Source organism: Berghia stephanieae, chromosome 14, assembly GCF_034508935.2.
Source record: "Berghia stephanieae isolate SIO BIC M18660-M18661 chromosome 14, UCSD_Bste_1.3, whole genome shotgun sequence".
NCBI classification, from domain to species: Eukaryota; Metazoa; Mollusca; class Gastropoda; order Nudibranchia; family Aeolidiidae; genus Berghia; species Berghia stephanieae.
In genome coordinates, this window is record NC_088373.1 from 14395933 (window position 1) to 14415932 (window position 20000).

The 20000-nt window shown below is 38.1% G+C and overlaps 2 protein-coding genes across 2 annotated transcripts in view; one reads left to right on the forward strand and one right to left on the reverse strand.

The window, feature by feature from the left end:
• LOC144960041 (uncharacterized) overlaps positions 1–3549 on the forward strand; it is an 18883-nt gene extending 15334 nt beyond the window's left edge. The window contains exon 6 of the mRNA XM_078892988.1: positions 3538–3549. Coding sequence (XP_078749114.1) covers positions 3538–3549 — 12 coding nt within the window. The remainder of the gene's footprint in view (positions 1–3537) is intronic.
• On the reverse strand, positions 3544–16909 carry LOC144959973 (uncharacterized). Its single transcript, XM_078892854.1, has 3 exons — positions 16630–16909; positions 14180–14343; positions 3544–4826 (listed from the first exon to the last, which is right to left on the reverse strand). Exons 1-3 carry the CDS (start codon positions 16802–16804, stop codon positions 3801–3803), a joined length of 1365 nt encoding a protein of 454 aa, XP_078748980.1. The 5' UTR covers positions 16805–16909; the 3' UTR covers positions 3544–3800.
• Positions 16910–20000: the final 3091 nt, after the last annotated feature.

Sequence of the window (20000 nt, forward strand, 5' to 3'; positions counted from 1 at the left end):
AAAGACCAGAAGAGCTCTAACTTGTATAATCTTAGAGCAGTATGGCTAGGGTCAACCGTAATTTTGTTCAAAAATGTACATAATATTGATCATTTGGAACATTTCCGAACTGTAAATTTGTGTTAACAACCCATAAAATGATAATATGAAACATTCCTGCTAAATTATTATTTTCTCAAAAAAGTCCGTGAGACCATAACTTATGTTATTTCTTGGAGAGAAAGAAAGAAAGAAAGAGAGAGAGAGAGAGAGAGAGAGAGAGAGAGAGAGAGAGAGAGAGAGAGAGAGAGAGAGCGTGTGTGTGTGTGTGTTAATTTTCTGTGAGGAAAAGAGAAATTGGACAAGTCTATTTCAAAGGGGACAAAGATTGTTAAATAGTCAAATTATCAACTGATTAGTAAAGCAAAATGCTAAAGCCGACAAGCGTAACACCCCTATGTACATAACAATGAAAAGAGTCCGGCGCCATGGACCATAAACTATCGGAACAATGGCAGACGCCTTTATGAAATACTTCTCCGACAGCATAAAAGTGTATCCAGAGGAGAAAAAATATTTATAAATCAGATCATGTTTGGAATTTTATACGCTCTGATTGTATGGCATGTGAAAAAGTTTTAGCCAGCATGAAGAATAAAAAGTACCTATTTTCTTTGTTTAGAACCAAGCTGTTCGTTTCTGGGCGGACGTGACATCAGACTATTGAATCCTATTCCAAGGAGTTTTGAATTGGAAGAGAGGAAATTTTGACGTCATGACTGCTGCTTTCCATTATATGCCTTTGCTAACATCTCATGAACACGAACATTTCAATTACAACAATCATAACGAGACGTCTCAGTTAATATATGAATAACTAAATTAAGAAACAACTTGTGTATTCTGTTTCAAAGCTAATTTATTCAATGAAATATAATAAAATAAAATAAAATTCTCTTTATTCTTCCCCATGGAGAAATGTGTTTTTCGGGTCTATTCCAAGGGAAGACTGGAATAACCCAGGCGTCAGACGCAGTGCAGCGCCACAAAGTGAAATAGGGCTAGGTGACTTGCTCAAGGCTATACAGCGCGGCGGTTGAATTAACTGCAAAGACCGTATCGCTGAGCCACGCTGTCCCATTTTTTTTCACAGAGAATTAATTACAATGAATCGAAATAATTGATAAAGCATAAATAACAACAACAAAAAGACGAATAATTACTGAACTAACTAAATGATTTTTGGTGCGGTTATCAATAGCTCAGTTGGTAGAGCACTCGATTCACGCGCAAAGGGAAGGGTCCGAGCTCAATCCCGGGTGCAGGAGAGATTATTTTCTGACCCCCTGGACACACAGCAGGTAACTCGGTCTGTTCGTAACCATCGTTAATTTATAGCCTGACACCGTAGCCATCGTTAAGTTTTAGCCTGACACTGAAACCGTGGCCTTCGTAAAGTTATGGCCCGACACTGACCAAAAAATGACGTCAAAATGCCAGTCTTTTTCCACAAAAGATAACAAATCGTGAGTTGTATTCAATAGTTCAACCAATGAAATAACTTGTTTCCATGAGTTCTACTATAGACAACTCACTAGGCGGTGCAAAAACCAAATAATGACGTCAAACTGCCACTCCATTTGGATTTCGGTCTCAGACTATAACATAACGATGGCTACGCTGAAACCCAAAAAAGACGTCATTACTTGTTTTTTGCACCGCCTAGTGAGTTGTCGTTAGTAGTGCTCATGAAAACAAGCGATCCCATTGGTTGAACTTTTGAATACAACTCACGATTTATTTTATTTTGTGGTCAAAGACTGGCATTTTGACGTCATTTTTGGTCAGTGTCAGGCTATAATTTAACGATGGCTACGCTGGCACTGATCAAAAAATGACGTCAAAAGACAAGTCTTTGTCCACAAAAGAAAACAAATCTTGAGTTGTATTCACTAGTTCAACCAATGGAATCACTTGTTTCCTTGAGCTCTACTAACGACAACTCAGTAGACAGTGCAAAAATCTAATAAATGACGTCAAACTATAAGTCCTAGTGGGTTCTAGCGTAGCCATCGTTAACATATAGCCTGACACTGGAACCGTAGCCATCGTCATGTTGTAGCCTGACAGTGAAATCCAAAAGGACTGGCATTTTGACGTCATTTTTTGGTTTTTGCACCGTCTAGTGAGTTGTCGTTAGTAGAGCTCATGGAAACAAGCTATATCATTGGATGAACTATTGAATACAACTCACGATTTGTTGTCTTTTGTGGCAAAAGACTGGCATTTTGACGTCATTTTTTGGTCAGTGTCAGGCCATAACTTTACGAAGGCCACGCTAGAACCCTCTAGGACTGGCAGTTTGACATCATTTTTAGGTTTGTTTAGCGTCTAGTGAGTTGTCGTTAGTAGAGCTCAAGGAAACCAGTTATTTCATTGGTTGAACTATTGAATACAACTCACGATTTGTTGTCTTTTGTTGCAAAAGACTGGCATTTTGACGTCATTTTTTGGTCAGCGTCAGGCTATAACTTTACGATGGCTACAGTTATAGTGTCAGGTTATATTAGATTTACGATGGCTGCGGTCTGTTAGATCTGGCGGGAAAAGACTTTGAGATGGACAAGCCGCGTCATACTCTAAGGGTAGCAAGCGACGTGCATTTATTTGATTGTCTGATAACCCAATTTCTTATGGGCTCATTGTTGTATTGGAAATCTCAAAAAATGAAACAAATATCGTCCATACAACAACGTTAAAGTAGGCCTATAAGTTGGTTCGGGTGTCAGACCTGTATATATATATATATATATATATATATATATATATATATATATATAGTGTGTGTGTGTGTGTGTGTGTGTGTGTGAGAGAGAGAGAGAGAGAGAGAGAGAGAGAGAGAGAGAGAGAGAGAGAGAGACGTCGGTTGCTATTGTCGTCTCATGTAATAGAAACCGGGATAAACTTCTGCGCATTGAGATTCATGGCTCTGAGCGACAAGTTAGTGGAAATTCCTGGTCAGTCTGTTCACGTGATAATAATATGTGATCTGAATAATAATAGCCCTTTCCCGCACTGCAAAAAGCTGAAAGTGTGTATTTCTTGTCATTTCAATTTTGCATTCACTTTTAGCAGACCTGCCTACTTTAAAAAATTTTAAATCCGTAGTTTTTAGGTGATAAAAATTATAGTCGCTCTGGTAAACTTTATAGGTCAACAGTTAACTTTTACAAAGAATAAATAACACTTAAAAATCCTTAGAATTATGTAGTCTGGCATCAACGTTCATTTTCAATAAGTTTTAATGACTTTGAGATGCTCATCAAGTTCTGAAATCGGAACCAAAAATTCGTAATTTTACGAAAATTATTTTGTAGAAAGCAGGTCTGCTTTTAGTGACCCGGATTCATCCTGACTTAATACCGTTTTGAGAAGGTGCGTTACCTATTCGCCTTTGATAATTTATTTATTCCTCAGATGGAACATTTACGCTATCGCAATAACACGATTTTTTATCTGTCTCTACTTTTTAGTATAATATCATTTAACCTTTACCAGTTTATAAAGTAGCTTCATAATCATTTGATTATTTATTTATATTGGACAAAATTTTATTATAAGTATAATCGACACATAGTCACCATAATATATCCGCTTGTTGTTCCAATGTACTTTTTGAAGACTTTTAATATTTTTGCCAATTTTTATTTAATTTATTAACATTTGATATTTCTTTTATATACTACCGAATTGTCTTGTGATACAAAATTATAATTTCCACACAAGGATCAATAAAGTATATATTATCTTATCTTATCTCATCAATATTTTCCACTGGAATTCAATAGACGTAAAAATACTGCCAGCCCCAGTAGTGTGGTAGGCTTGGGAATCACTGCGATGCTTAGAGCATTCTTTACTTCTTGCCTTGTTTCATGGTGTCGGATATGCAAGCATCGAGCTAGTGATTCATAATTAACACCATTGCTCATTGCCTCACTCGACTCAATAGGCAATAATGCTTTATTTCTGGTTCTAAAATATCCACTTTTCGTTTTTGCGCCTAACAAGCCGGTTAAAACATGCTTCGGATACGTAGTTTGTTTATTTTTGGAGATGCCTTGGACTGCTACTTCTTCATTTTCATCGTCATCATCATTATCACCACCACCACCACCATCATCATCATCATCATCATCATCACCATCATCATCATCATCATCGTCATCATCATCATCATCATCATCATCATCATCCTCAACATCCTTTTTATAATCATCATCAACACCATTATCAGTAAAAGCATAATAGAGCCACTTGGAACCCTTCTTCGCCACCGCATATCCCTTTTTCTCGAACCAATATCTCACCGCATCTTCTTCTGCCAAAAAATATGCCTCCAATGTCAACTTCAAGTTCGCCCCAACCGCGGAGTACAAATTCCTTACCTTTATCATAAAATGCTCTTCCGCTCCTTCGATGTTTATGTACCTAGACATCTGCTTTACATCTAAATACTGCCAAGACTCAACACTGATAACAATGAGAGATCCAGTATTTTCACTGTACCTCCAATTTCCAGTTTCAACGTAACACGACACAAAATGGGCAAGCTCAAGGATCAGTGTCATTGCCAAAGGTTTTCTTGGCGGATGTCTGAGGATTACATAAAAGGATCCTTCATCCATACATGTACCCTTGATATTGATGGCCAAGCCACATGTCAGGGCCTTGCATTGAGTTTTGTCTTCAGCAAAGCGGTCGTTGGAATTGGATGGTATCTCCATGGTCGGAACCTCGCATGTCCAGTCTTTGAGTTGGTGCGGAAAATTGACGCTTAAAATAATCTGGAACATAGGAAATGTAGGTGAATGGGAAGATTAAAAGCGCCAAAGTGGGGCAATACGAAAACATAACGATAAAATATGTGACATATGCGATATATTAACCCTCTCCTTCCCAACCATAGAAAAATCGTCACATTCGTTACGATACAACCAACATTTTTCTTATCTAAATTTCTTTTGTACATCATAAAATTTAAAGACAATGAAAAGTGTGTTGTAGAGCATGTTTTGCCAAAGAAATTATTTATCGTAAGAATGTTACTGGTAATAAGTCTGAGTGATAAAAAATATTTTTTTGTTTCAGTTGGGTGTGAACTTTTGTGGAAAATCATGAAAAAGGCTGATAAGGAGAGCGTTACAATGATGTTATGTCGGGATGGAAAATCCGACAAAGCTGTTTCCTATCACCATACCTTTACAACTTATACACAGAATTCGTATTCAGAGAAATAGAAATAATGCCCGGAATAGTTGTGAATAGAAGAAACATCAATAACCTGAGACGTGCAGAGGATCAGTACCACAAGCAACAAGCAAAGAAGAACTGCAGAAACTAGTGGACGAGACCAACAGAATCAGTGATAATTATGGACAATAATCAATATACAGAAAACAGAAACCATGGTGTTCACACGATTAGAAGAAAAACCTACAGCCACTATAACAGTAGACGTAAAAGTATTGGAACAAGTAGGGGCTGATATATACGTACCTTGTATTTCTCAGTGTAGTACGCGCCTATTGTGTTTATAAGTTATTTATCATTGCATAAGGTCTTATTATAAATCTATAATTATATTTTCTGGCGTTTGATTGTATTCACTGCTTTGAATATTTTCATTCTGTCACTCTTACTTTTTATTTCAGTCACAATCTCATCTATTTTCTTTTTGTGATTATCTACTGATTGATATTTAATTTTATGCATGATTTCATTTCTTTGTTTCTTCATTTTGTTCTTCACATCCTTATATGATCAGCTGTTGATGTCAAGTCTCAATTGTTTTTGCTGCTGTGATAGTGGTGCAGTACAGGACAGTAGTCTTGTTGTTTTGTGTACTACTTCTCTCAGGCAGTGTTGTTCCCCTACTCATCAACACCTATTGGACAAGATGTTGTTGAGTTTCAGCTGGGTTAAAGGAATCCTTTAAATACTTTGACGAAAGATTCGATGCGAGTGTGTTTCGATGGATGTTAGAGGGTAAAGTAGCTGGCAGAAAGGCCCTCTGGTAAGTACGTTTACTTACTTACTTACTTAATCCTCTTCGGGCCTTGAGGCACATAGGGCATCCACCAGACATCTCCATTTTTTTTGCGATCGGCTGCTTTTGCGGTGGCTGTATTCCAGGACAGGCCTGCTTCCTTTAATTCTTTCTCCATGGTCCTTCGCCAGGTTTCTTTGGGTTTGGGTCTTCCCCGCTTTCTCTTCCCATCTGCTGTCCAGTACAAGGCTGTCTTGGGAAGTGACCCTTTTCCCATTCTGGTCACATGACCCAGCCAACGCCATCTTCTTCTTTTTATTTGGCTATCAATGCTAGTGCAGTCAGCTTTCTTTAATAGATCCACTGTTCTTATTTTTGTAGGCCAAAATAAATTAAAAATTCTTTTAAAGCACTTGTTCTGAAAGGCTTCTAGTTTCTGTATTAAGGAGGATGTCATTTTCCAGCTTTCACTTCCATAAAGCAGTACACTTAAAACATTGCTCTTGTATATTTTCAGTTTTGTCTTTCTCATTATTTCCAAAAGTTTTTCAGCATACCGAAAGTCTGGTTTTCCTTTTGAATTCTGTGCTTGTTATCGTGTTCTGCATTTCCGTCGTCTGTTATTTTGGATCCGAGGTAGGCGAACTCTTTACCTCTTCAGTTATATGTTCATCTATCCTAATTTCACTGTCATGTTTTGGATTCACCCTAATGTACACAGTCTTATGGAAATTTATTTTCAGTCCAATTTTCGAGGCGTTCTTGTGTAGTACGTTTAGTTTCTCTGAGGCGTCTCTGTGTGTACTGGAAACTAACGCGATATCATCTGCGTAGTCCATATCTTCCAGAAAGGATGCCAGTGTCCAGCGAATGCCTCTCTTCTTACCATCAATTGCATTTTTCATGAGCCAGTCTAGAGCCAGGCAAAACAGAAGCGGGGAGAGTATGCAGACTTGTTTTACACCAATTGTTACATTAAATCTGTCTGTTAAATTGTTACCACAGATCACTTGGCATTGGTAGTTGCTGTACATTGCTTTGATTAAGTTGACTATCTTCATCGGTATACCATAATGGCGGAGTATTTTCCACAGGGACTCTCTGTGTAAGCTGTCAAAGGCTTTTTCAAAATCAACAAAAATGGTGTAGAGGGGGCTGTTCCATTCAATGCTTTGCTCCAGGATTTGTCTCAGGGTAAATATGTGGTCACTACATGACTTCTCTTTTCTGAACCCTGCCTGCTCTTTTCTAAGAATGTTTTCAATGTGAGGTGAGATTCTTTTCAGAAGGATTCTATTAAAAATTTTGCTCGTTACGGACAGGAGTGTGATTCCACGCCAGTTAGCACAATTTCCCAGGTCTCCTTTCTTGGCTATTTTATGGATGATACCTTTCTGCCAATCCTCTGGTATTTCTTCCTTTTCCCAAATGTTGGTGAACAATTTACTGAGAATTTCGGACATTTCTTGCGAGTTCGCTTTAAGCATTTCCGAACTGATTTTGTCAATACCTGGGGCCTTGCCATTTTGTTGTTGTTGTATTGCTTCGTGCACTTCATGCTCTGTGATTGGACCAAGATTAACCTCTACGTCCATTTCTGCTTCTGGGATATCTGTGTAAGAAGATGGGTCTGGTCTGTTCAGAAGGTTTGCGAAATATTCTCTCCATCTTTCAATTTTCTCCTTTTCGTCTGTGATGACACTACCATCTTGGGATTTTAATGGTTTCTCTTGACCATAATTTCTGTTTCCCGAGAGCTTTTTTGTGATTTTGTATAGTGTTTGTGTGTCTTGTCTTACAGCTGTATTTTCTGCTTCAGTTGCTAAATTTTCTGCAAAATCTCTTTTGTCTTTCCTTGTGGATTTTTTCACTTCTTTATCCTTCAATGAGTATTCACTGGATAGCCTTTCTTTCAGTCGGGGGGATTTAGCGTTCAGGAGATTTAGTTTGATTGATTTTCTTTGGTTAATGAGCTCCCATGACCTTGCTGATATCCAATTCTCTGTATTGGATTTATTGTGTCCTAAGTCTTCAGTGGCACTTTCCTGCATGACGTGGTTGAAATCTTGGATTGTCATGTTTGTAATATCTTGTATTGCACTGAATTTGTTTCTTACTGAGATATTGAAATTGTTTTGGATATCTGGGATTTTCAATTTATCTGTGTTGAAACGTTTCTCCTTCTGTTTTGCTATTTTTGTTTTCATCAATTTAGTAGAGATTTTGGCTGTGACAAGATGGTGGTCACTTCCAATGTCTGCCAATCGTCTGACTCTGACGTCGTTTAAGCTGCTCTTCCATTTTCTGTTGATAATTATATGGTCTATCTGACTTTCTGTTTTCCCATCTGGTGATTTCCATATCAATTTGTGTATGTTTTTGTGTGGGAAGAAAGTTCCACCAATAATGAGGTTGTGTTCTTCACAAAATTCTGCCAGTCTGCTTCCATTGTTGTTCATCACCCCTATGCCTTCCTTTCCAACGGACTGATTTGTTTGTTCTTCAACTGTATTGCCAACTCTAGCATTAAGGTCTCCGATGATCATGAGCATATCATGTCTTGGAATGTTTTCAACGGCCGTTCTTAAAATATCGTAAAATTCTTCTTTGTTTTCTTCATCTGAATCCTCTGTAGGTGCGTAACATGTGAGGATTGATAGTTTGGTGTATTTTGAGTTGTGTCTTGTGTATAAAATTCTTTCGCTTATCGGTTTCCATTCCAATAGTTTTGCCTGGCTATCAAGAGGGGAACACCTTCTCTGTGTTGGTCATCCTTTCGTCCTGACCAAATGATCAGGTCGCCATTTAGAGTCGGCACTTCCTAGCTCCTGTCCATCTTGCCTCTGATATGCCTAGCAAATCGATCTTGTAGTTCAACATTTCGCGCTGGGCTTATGCCAGTTTTCCTGTTTGATATAGGGTCCTAACATTCCAGCACGAGACATTGAGCTTGCGTTTTGGTGACAACAGATCTGCAATCTGGTCGGGGGCGTCCTTTCGGCTTTGACCTCCTACCGTCATGAAGCCAGTACTCTGGTCCGCTTCTCTGCTGCCGCCGGTTGTGGATTTACGTCTGGTTTCTGTTTCTGTAACAGTTTGCTTTTTATGAGGTGGGTTGTTAACCATACGCTCAACCCCCATTCCTGGAGGACCGGTGGATTACTCTTCGTCTGATCTCTCCCCTTTTTTCTCTTATTAGAGGTCCGAGTTTTCGAGATACGCAAGCCCTCCCACCACGACAAGGTGATAATCCGTCGGGAGAGGGTAAGTAAGTTTAGTCTATGTTATTGTTAGGACATTCATCAGCTATGGTTTTTTAAAGTGCCATAATAAAAAATATTATTATTATTATTATTATTATTATTATTATTATTATTATTATTATTATTATTATTATTATTGTAACACGCCTGACCGGCGAGTCTTGTTTTTGTTGGCTCTTTCATTTACGTGTTGTGAGTGATTTTTATCTGACATTTCGCCTGGATTTTAATACCATCTGATTTGTGATAGTCTTGTGGTTTTATTGATATACATTTTAACGATTTCTAACAGGATTTTTCTAAAATTTTAAAATTTAAGTATGGATTTTCCAAAGTCGAACATAGTTTTAAACTGCTATTTGTTTACAGCCATATTGGAAACTTTATTCACTGTGCTATATTTACAACTTTTAACAACTAACGTGTACATCGATCTATTTATAATACTCATTTTATGAACAGACTCAGAGGGGGTAGACGAAAACAACGCCCTATAACCACCGTCATTGGTCATCGGCCAACCCCACGCCCGGTCCCCCTACGACCTCGATCCTTGCTTCAATTTATCAACACTCGTCCCCCATCCAATCTAATCACTTCAATGAATAATCCTCGCCGTTCCTTGTCAAATGTCAACAATGTCCGTGACAGTCAGTATGAAATTAACGACCACTATGACAACAACTCGCAGCAACAGCACCGTCTTGAGCAACAACAACAACAACAAAAACAACAACAACAACAACAACAACAAAAACAACAACAACAACAACAACAACCTGCACGTAGTGATCATACGAGTATAAGAATCGGATTACTAAATGTTAGATCGTGCCGTAATAAAACTCAAGATAAAATCGACATTATTGAAGATCATAAAATTACTATTTTTGTCATCTTGGAAACATGGCTTAATCATTCATATGATGATCCAGTTATGAAAGCAATTACACCCGAAGGCTTTTGTATTAAATCATTTCCATGCATTGGGAGGAAAGGAGGTGGAATTGCAATTATTTACAACTTGTCACTCTTTGACAAGATATCATTTCACCATGATAATTTTAGAAGTTTTGAATACGCTGGATTTGCCATTCATGAAAATAATTTTAAAAAGTCGTTTCACTGTGTCTACCGCCCACCACCAAGCCAACAAAACAAAATATCAACAATTGATTTTTTATCAGAGTTCGGAGAATTTATGTCTATGGAATCCATAAACAAAAAGCATAATATTTTTATGGGTGATTTTAACATTGATTATTTCGGAAACAAAAATGAATCGAAAGTATTTCAGGAGCTTATTGACACTAACAACTATATTCAACTTGCAAACAACCATGGCCACACAATAGATCATGTCATTACAGACATTGAACATTCTCTCTCTTCACCTGTCTCAAATATTGATAAATTAATCTCTGACCATCATTTAATTGTGTTTTGCGTTTTATTTCCAATGAAGCACGAAGTAAAAAAGATGATAACATCTCGTAATTTGAAGAATATAAACATGAACATTTTTAAACAAGACCTTGACCATAACGTTAAAAATAAACATGATGCGAATGGTCTCCACGAGTCAATTGTTGGTACAGTGGACAAGCATGCTCCCTTAAAAACTAGAGCAGTAAAAGTGAGACGTCAAGCACCCTGGTATAATACCGAAATAAAAGTGAATGGATTAGCCAGGAGGCGGGCAGAAAGAAAATGGCACAAGTCAAGAGATGCTGTCGATAAGAAGCGGTACATCGTGGCTAGAAATTATGCGAAAGCCGTCAATTTCAGGGACAAAAAGAAATTCTATAAAGAAAGCCTCAAAAACGTGGGACGTTCGAGACAATTCTTTGCCTTGACCAAGGAACTGCTGGGACAACAGACGCAATCAGCTTTCCCATCTTTAATCGATCGTGCAGATCTACCAACTCGCTTTGGTCAATATTTTAAAGAAAAAACGGATACCATCAGGAAAGAACTCTCGTCTGAATCGATCCAAACAACATTTGACAAGTTTCATGGTGATTCATTAACACATTTTTCAAAGATTACTCAATCGACTTATGTGACTGCATTATGTCGTCTCCAACTAAAAGTTGTGATTTAGACCCCGTAAATACTGCCATTCTAAAAAGATGCATTGATGTAATTTTAACACCATTTACATGTATTGTTAATAATTCGTTGCAGTCAGGTGCTGTACCAGACATTTACAAAGTTGCTCATGTCAAACCCCTTTTGAAAAAACCTGATCTCGATAAAGAGAACTTAAAAAACTATCGCCCTGTCTCTAATCTTCCTTTTCTCTCTAAGATCTTAGAAAAGCTTGTTTTGAAACAATTACTGTCTCATCTTAAAGATAATTGTCTTGATGAAAAATTTCAGTCTGCTTATAGGCAACATCATTCGTCGGAAACCGCACTTGTTAGGGTTGTTAATGATCTCCTCTCTGTTATAGACAATGGTTCATGTTCTTTGCTGAATTTGCTTGACCTATCGTCTGCTTTTGATACTATTGATCACAATTTTCTTCTCAAACGTCTTGAAATTACTTATGGCGTGTCTGATGCAGCGCTTGATTGGTTTAGGTCATATTTGTTTAATCGTAAACAGATTATTACGGTGGATGAATATAGATCTGAGGAAATCTTTCTTGATTGTGGGGCTCGACAGGGTTCAGTACTTGGACCCGTTCTTTTTGTTCTGTACGTTGGCCCTCTGTCTAAAATCATCAGAAGTTTCGGTCTGTCTTACCATCAACACGCTGATGATACGCAATTGTACTGTGTTTCCAATACGAGAAATTTACAAGAAGTATCAGCAAATAGTAAAAATTGTATCCAAAGTGTTAAGAAATGGATGAATGAGAACAGACTGAAACTGAATGATGATAAGACGGAGGTGCTGTATGTGGGGAACAGAAAATGGAAAAGTGAAACAGATTTGAAGTTGGGGGATGCCTCCATTCAAATTGTTGACAAAGTGAAAAACTTTGGCACATTCTTAGACTCTGGACTGTCGATGGAGCATCAGGTTAATAATTTCGTTAGATCTCTCTTTTTCCAACTAAAAAAGATTGCTTCCATTTGACGGTTCATAACTGAGGATGTGACCAAACTCCTGGTTGTGTCCCTCGTACTATCGAAATTGGATTATTGTAATGCTCTGTTGTTTGGCGTTTCGCAATACAATCTGAAACGTCTTCAGATTGTCGAAAACAGCGCTGCCAGACTAGTATTCATGAAGCGTAGGTGCGACTCTACCGGACCTCTACTTCATGACCTGTATTGGCTGCCTGTTGGGAAAAGGATTAAATTCAAAGCTTGTGTTTTAGTGTATCGTTGTCTTGAAGGTACTGCCCCTTCCCACCTTTCGGAACTAATTGAAAGATATTCAAAACCCCGCCCCTTACGTTCGGCAAGTGATTCCACAAAACTAGTTGTCCCTCGAATTCGGAAAAATGCTGGAATGAGATCCTTTTCTCATTTCGGACCCTCTATTTGGAACGCCTTACCGCAGAGCATTCGTGAAAAAGAATCTTTGTCTATTTTTAAACGTTCGCTTAAAACATATCTGTTTCGATTATAGTAGATGGTATGAGAAGCAAGATAGGTTTGGTTTGTGTTGTGTGTTGTATTGTGTGTATGTGTGTGCGCACGTGTGTGTGTGTGTGTGTGTGTGCTTGTGTGTGTAAATGATTGTGTTCAGCAAGTAATTTGTATTTAAGCGCTAGAGTACTGTGTCGAGTTATAACGTTATAAGTTCAGATTTATTATAATTATTATATTATTACATTATTATTATATTATTATTATTATTATTATTATAATTATTATTATTATTATTATTATTATTATTATTATATTATTATTATTATTATTATTATTATTATTATTATTATTATTATTATTATTATTATTATTATTATTATTATTATTATTATATTATTATTATTATTATTATTATTATTATTATTATTATTATTATTATTATTATTATTATTATTATTATTATTATTATCATTATTATATTATTATTATTATTATTATATTATTATTATTATTATTAATATTATTATTATTATTATTATTACATTATTTTTTTTATTATTATTTATTATTATTATTATTATTATTATTATTATTTTTATTATTTATTATTATTATTATTATTTTATTTTTTAAAATATTATTATTATTATTATTATTATTATTATTATTATTATTATTATTATTATTTATTATTATTATTATTATTATTATTATTATTATTATTATTATTATTAATTGCAAATTGTATGATTTATTGGCGAAAGCCTAAGATTAAATAAATGTTGAAACTTTGAAATTTTATAACATTTACTGGCCACAAATAATTGCTTGCTACCCACTGTATTGGACGCTAGTCTATTGCAAAGTACTTTCCACCCGATCTAAGAGACCCAGCTACTCAATCACTGATGGGTGGACGGGGATGGGTGGCCAGAAAAAATCGATCAGGGCCCTTAGCATGTGAAGTGAATGCTTTACTAATTGAACTTTCGGGGAACCCAAGAACATACTATTGATGTGAATAACTTCCACCGGAGACAATGGAACACAATTTAGGTCATTTTAAGTTCAAAGTCTTGCCCACACAATCTACACCACGCATGCCAGCAACATACAACTTTTAAGATTTATTTATGGCGATTTGTTGGTAATAATATCTATTCTCTCCTCCTCCTCCTCCTCCTCCTCCTCCTCCTCCTTCATCTTCTTCTTCTTCTTCTTCTTCTTCTTCTTCTTCTTCTTCTTCTTCTTCTTCTTCTTCAAGAGTTATTTGGCGCGATTTGAACAAATACCTAACTCATTTAATAAATCTAAAACCGTGAAGAATCCAACATTCTTACTTTCAAGCCATTTCCATCCTTCCGATAGTTCATTAACACAGACATCGTTGGTCCATCCCCTCTTCCAGGCGGACCCACCATAAGCCCATGTAATCCGTCTGTTCTGTTTAAATTGCAAGCAAAACAATAACGATTGCCATACACAGAATTCCTGTTGTCAATAGCTGGTGAAAGAATTGAAAGAAATATATATATATAATTCTTAAACCGTATAATAGTAGGGGGAATTAGGCTAAAACGTGCAAATTCGGGTTGAAAGCATGAAAAATTGCATACAGGTTACCAAGACCCGTTCAAAACCCATCTGCTATAGAACCACTCTGGCAATCAATCATAACGTTTCGGTTTAAGGCCTTAAAGTTTCCCTATTACAACTATATTAAACAAGGGAATTAACTGCGTAAATACATATATTTTCTCCATATTCATTGTATTAGGGGAAATTGGGCTATAAGCGTGCACTTTGAGATTGGAAGTATGAAAATTGGCATAAAGGTGGCTAAGACCCATACAAATGACGCTTGCTATAGAACCACTCTCACCATTTATTACAACAGTGTGTTTTAGCACTTATATTTTTCCCTATATAGCATAACTTACCAAAGGAAAATAACAACGAGAATACAATTAGCGTTCAATAATCAAAACATATTGTTGACCATTTACAGTAGCTAACAAATGGCTTGGGGTGGGAACAGTACAGTCAATGGACGTTGCGGGGGGGGGGGGGGGGGGGGGGGGGGGGGGCTTCGTCAACAAAAGGAACGTTGAAAACATAAAACAAAATGTAGTAGAAATTGTATCGTGTGTATTCCTGGGTGGTTGAAGCATGAGACTTTAGTGTGTTATTATCTAGTTGACATACTAAAAACGAGTCCCACCAGTCCCTGCGAGAAGTTCTTGACGTTTTCATTGTATCTGAAAACATGCAAACGCAAAAGTCATCTGTAATATACTTCCACCTCTCTCTATCTCTCTCTCTATCTCTCTCTCTCTCTCTCTCTCTCTCTCTCTCTCTCTCTCTCTCTCTCTCTCTCTCTCTCTCTTTCTCTCAAAGAAATAACATAAGTTATCATTCATCATTCTAGCCACGATGTACCGCTTCAAAATGATTATTGTCGGTAATTCTATCTTTTAATAAACCAAGTATAGCAGTATCATTCGCATATTTCACTATAAAACAAATTTCAAAGGATGCTCATCAGTCGTTGGAGGATGTAAAGGATTGGGGAACTCAAGCAGCCTTGGGGACATCCGTTCGACAACGTTCTTTTCTTAGATATATTTTTTCACCCAATTTTACACACTGTGGTCTATGGGTCAGAAACTTTGTACCATTTAATAAGGTAGCTTAGAATATCCATTTTGCACAACTTTTGAAGCAAAATATCTGTGTCCATCGCATTAAAATCTGACAAAAAGTCGACATACAGAATTCTGATGTAGTCAGACGGCGTTTGGTCAAGGTGTTTTGCGACCTAATTTGTGACGTTAAAAGTGTGTATTTTACACTTAGATGTTGCTGGTATGCAAATTGATACAGATCTAGCAATTTCAGGTCGTAACATGTTTGTAGGAGCTCATAATATTTCAGATTTTTTAATAAACATTTCATGACAAGCGATGTAAGCGCCACTGGGGAGAAGTCGTTCAATACGGATGGGCAACGCTTTTTTAGAACTGGGACGACGATCGATGATTTTTAAATGATAGCAAGCAATTGCTATTGTCCGTTTCACGCTATAGAAACCGGGATAAACTCCTGGTCCATTGGCCGGATGGCTCGGACGGACTACTACTACTACCTAGTTCATTCTGACATAACACAGCTGTGAGATGACGGGTCACATATGGTGTTTCTGTCGGCAGTGCCCTGTCCGAAATCAAAAACAAATATTAGTACCTTTTCTCTACGGTCCAGTACATTCACAGCATCATTTTACGTGTAATTTTATGAGCTTCATTCCGGGTTTCTTTAAATATTATTATTTATGGATTTTTGCACTACAAAGTGGGCAGTCTCTATAACCTGTTCCATGTTTGATCCGTGTTCAAAATGGCACAAAATGTGAAATTTTAGTTTTTTGTCATCTCAAGGCTGAAGTAAAGATTTTATTTCTGAACCCTCTGTCCACCCAGCGGTGATTGGGTAGCTGGGTACGATTGATCTGGTGGAAAGTACTTTGCGATAGACTAGCGCCCAATTCAAAAGGGTAACATGCAACTCTAATTGTCCGTTTCAAGCTACAGAAACCGGGATAAACTCTGATCCCATGAGCCTTATGGTTTTGAAGGTCTACTTTACTATGCCAAAAACCCATACTTATTCACTTTAAGAAAATTTATTTCTCCGTATACTCAATTTTAACCCTCAAACCTCACAGACCTAATTCCGCATTGAGGTGGTGGGTGATATAATTTATGTGGAAAGTTTACTGTAAAATACTTACAAGCTCTGCTTTTAGGTTCCCTGTAAAATGAAATAAACTTTCCACAAAGTTTATCGGGGTCTAAGTAAGCAAACTCTTTCTTGCATGTCTCAATGACTGGACGGCATCTGTGACCTCCGACAGCAGGACTTTGAGGGTAGAACCGCGCCTTTTTCGGATCCAAGATGCCCAGCATTTTGTCGGGATCGTCTACGTTTTTTGTAAGTTCATCGCCTCTCTGGAAAGGGAAGGACACAGCCCAGGAATGCAGGAACCCGCTGTTGTTTCTGTAGCAGTTGTAAATACTTCGGTTTTGAAAAACTAGGTCTGGTGGAATTAATAAGTAAATAATAATAATTTTTAAAAAGTAATAATTAATTAATTAATTGTTAATAATAATAATAGTAATAATAATAATAATAATAATAATAATAATAATAATAATAATAATAATAATAATAATAATAATAATAATAAGAAGAAGAAGAAGAAGAAGAAGAAGAAGAAGAAGAAGAAGAAGAAGAAGAAGAAGGAGAAGAAGAAGAAGAAGAAGAATATAATGATAATAATAATAATAATAATAATAATAATAATAATAATAATAATAATAATAAGAAGAAGAAGAAGAAGAAGAAGAAGAAGGAGAAGAAGAATAAGAATAAGAAGAAGAAGAAGGAGAAGAAGAAGAAGAAGAAGAATATAATATAATAATAATAATAATAATAATAATAAATAATAATAATAATAATAATAATAATAATAATAATAATAATAATAATAATAATAATAATAATAATAATAATAATAATAATAATAATAATAATAATAATAATAATAATATATAATAATAATAATAATAATAATAACAATAATAATATTAATAAAAATTAATAATTTTACTTCTAGAGGCCCGATTCATCCCGACATACTACCGTTTTGAGACGTTGGGTCGCATTTATGTAGCGCAGTTTTATGGTGACGTTATTTGTGTAAGTTGTCATTTCCTTTACATTATTGTCCCAATAGGAAGTGTTATCCGGATTTTAAAATGGACGGCCAATAAGCGACGTGAAATGCATGGAATACTAACGGAAGAGTGAAAATGGAGCGGCTTCGGATGAGAATAATGCAGGAATGGACGTTTCGGGTCAAACCCTTCGTCAGCACTGTCATGGTCTCAAACGAGTATAGAGCTACTCGACTATGCATAAAATAAAGATGTGAAGATAAGGCCCCAGAAATTACCAGTTACTTTAAAATGAATAACAATTAACAAGAAATTTAATTAAATGAGGTGAATAATGATTATGGCAGTTACAAATAGAAATATTGAGATGTTACGTAACTTATGACAATATTGGGTTTGAAAGGTTCTACTTCCAGGCAGAAGTGTTGAATTATCTATCCCTCTGACGGCAGCAGCCTCTTATGGTTCACACTACTATGTTATGACGATCGACCCAATCAGCAAAGTCCGGTCCGCATTCGTGCACCGTCGCGAACCCGCCGGGTAGCATCGTCACAACACACCTTTCGACTAGATGCTCCGCCGTCTCGCGTTCTTGCCCACAGCGTGGACATATTGGACAGCTAGTAAGACCCCACCGATGTAACGCACTTGCCGTTAGGCAGCTCCTCGACCGAAGCCGATTTGCAGCCACCCAATGTCTCCTCTTACTGGTATCAAAGCCTGGCAACTTCTCACCAAGCTTAGTGGAGTGTAGGTCCCCGCCCTCACGAGGGATTGAATTCGTCCAAACCGACTTCCATCTCGTATGTGCAGCTCTGTCCGTAGTCAGGGATTCTGCGTACAAGGGTTGCCGGGACTTATTTCGGCTCGAAACGGGGGCACTGTCCATTATGCGCATGAGAGGGGTATCCCCATTCCTCTCTCTCTTGATCTTACTCAGCCAGCTTCCCGTAATCGTCTCCCTCCGGACATCGGGGGGCTGGATCGCTGCCATTATCGGGCCCCATTCTCTAGAAGTTGTTGCTAGCGTTCCTGACACTATATGCATCGACTTGCGAAGTTTTACATCCACCTTCTCAACGTTTCTGCTTCTACCCCTCACTGGAGCGCAATACTCCGCGTTGGAATAGCATAGTGCCAAGGCGGACGTTCTCAGGAGCGCTTGGCTAGCGCCCCAAGTCGATCCCGCCAGCTTCCTCAGAAGACTATTCCGCTTCTCTATCTTCCGGGCAACCCCTTCGAGATGCACCCGATAGGTAAGGCTGCGATCCAACGTCACCCCTAAATATTTTGGATGCGGCTCATATGGGAGTGGCTGGTCCCCGACTAGGACATTCAGTTTGCGGGTGTGCCAAGCACTGCATAGGTGAAATGCAGTGGCCACGGTTTTTGAAGTGTTCATCTTCAGGTACCACTTGTCGAAGTAGGATTTGAGTCTGGTGACGTCCTCGCTGAGTACGCTCTCGAGACGGGTCCACACTTTACTCTGAGTAACGAGTGCCCAGTCGTCTGCGTATCCTAGCCTCAGGGAGGAAGTGTTCGGCATATCGCCAATGTAAACGTTAAACAACATTGGCCCAAGTACCGACCCCTGAGAGACCCCATTCTTCAGTTTCCTTACTTTGCTCGTGGCGTCTCCAAGCGCGCCGTGGAATTGCCTTTCCCCTAAGATCGAAGAGAACAGCTTCAAGGTCTTTTTGCACCTCATGATTTTTGCAAGTTTGAGCATCAACCCTTCGCACCAGACCGTATCGTACGCCGCTGATAGGTCTATAAAGACAGCACCTGTTTGATGTTTTCTCTCGAACCCGTACTCATTATGCTCTGTAAGGGCAATGACCTGCTCCGTGGTGCACCTCCCTGCCCTGAAGCCTGCGTGCTCGGGTGGCAGGGCAGCGTCTAGACTTGTGGAAGCTTCCCTTTTGCAAGGACGTCCTACATTGCCTCTGCCAGCCAGGCCCGTGCCCTGGGGCCCAGATGCGTCACCATATCGGGATATACACCATCTATCCCTGCTGCTTTGCCGTTCTTCACATCGCTAATGCCTGCACCCACTTCTTGGGGACTGAACGGGGCCGTCCAGTCCGACTCGTCCGCAGGTAACGAGTCCAAAAACGTACGGTACGCCTTGCGGACACCGCGCTCAAAAGCCTGATTAGGGACCCGTTTGCTACGGCTCTTAATGTTCTTGGCAATTGTGTCTGCCTCACACTCCGATGCAGCCTTCGCGTAATCCGATCTGGGTCCAATTTCTTTATCAAACGCCAAGCGTGGCGGCTGGAGTGTGTAAAGTCGAGACTTTCCACAGTCTCCTGCCACCGTTGCTTCCTTCCCTCTGCCAGAGACTGAAGTAGTCTATCGGCTACGTCCTGGGACTGGGTCTGCCGGTACTCTCGGTACAGCTCTTCCGACTCTGCTGTCC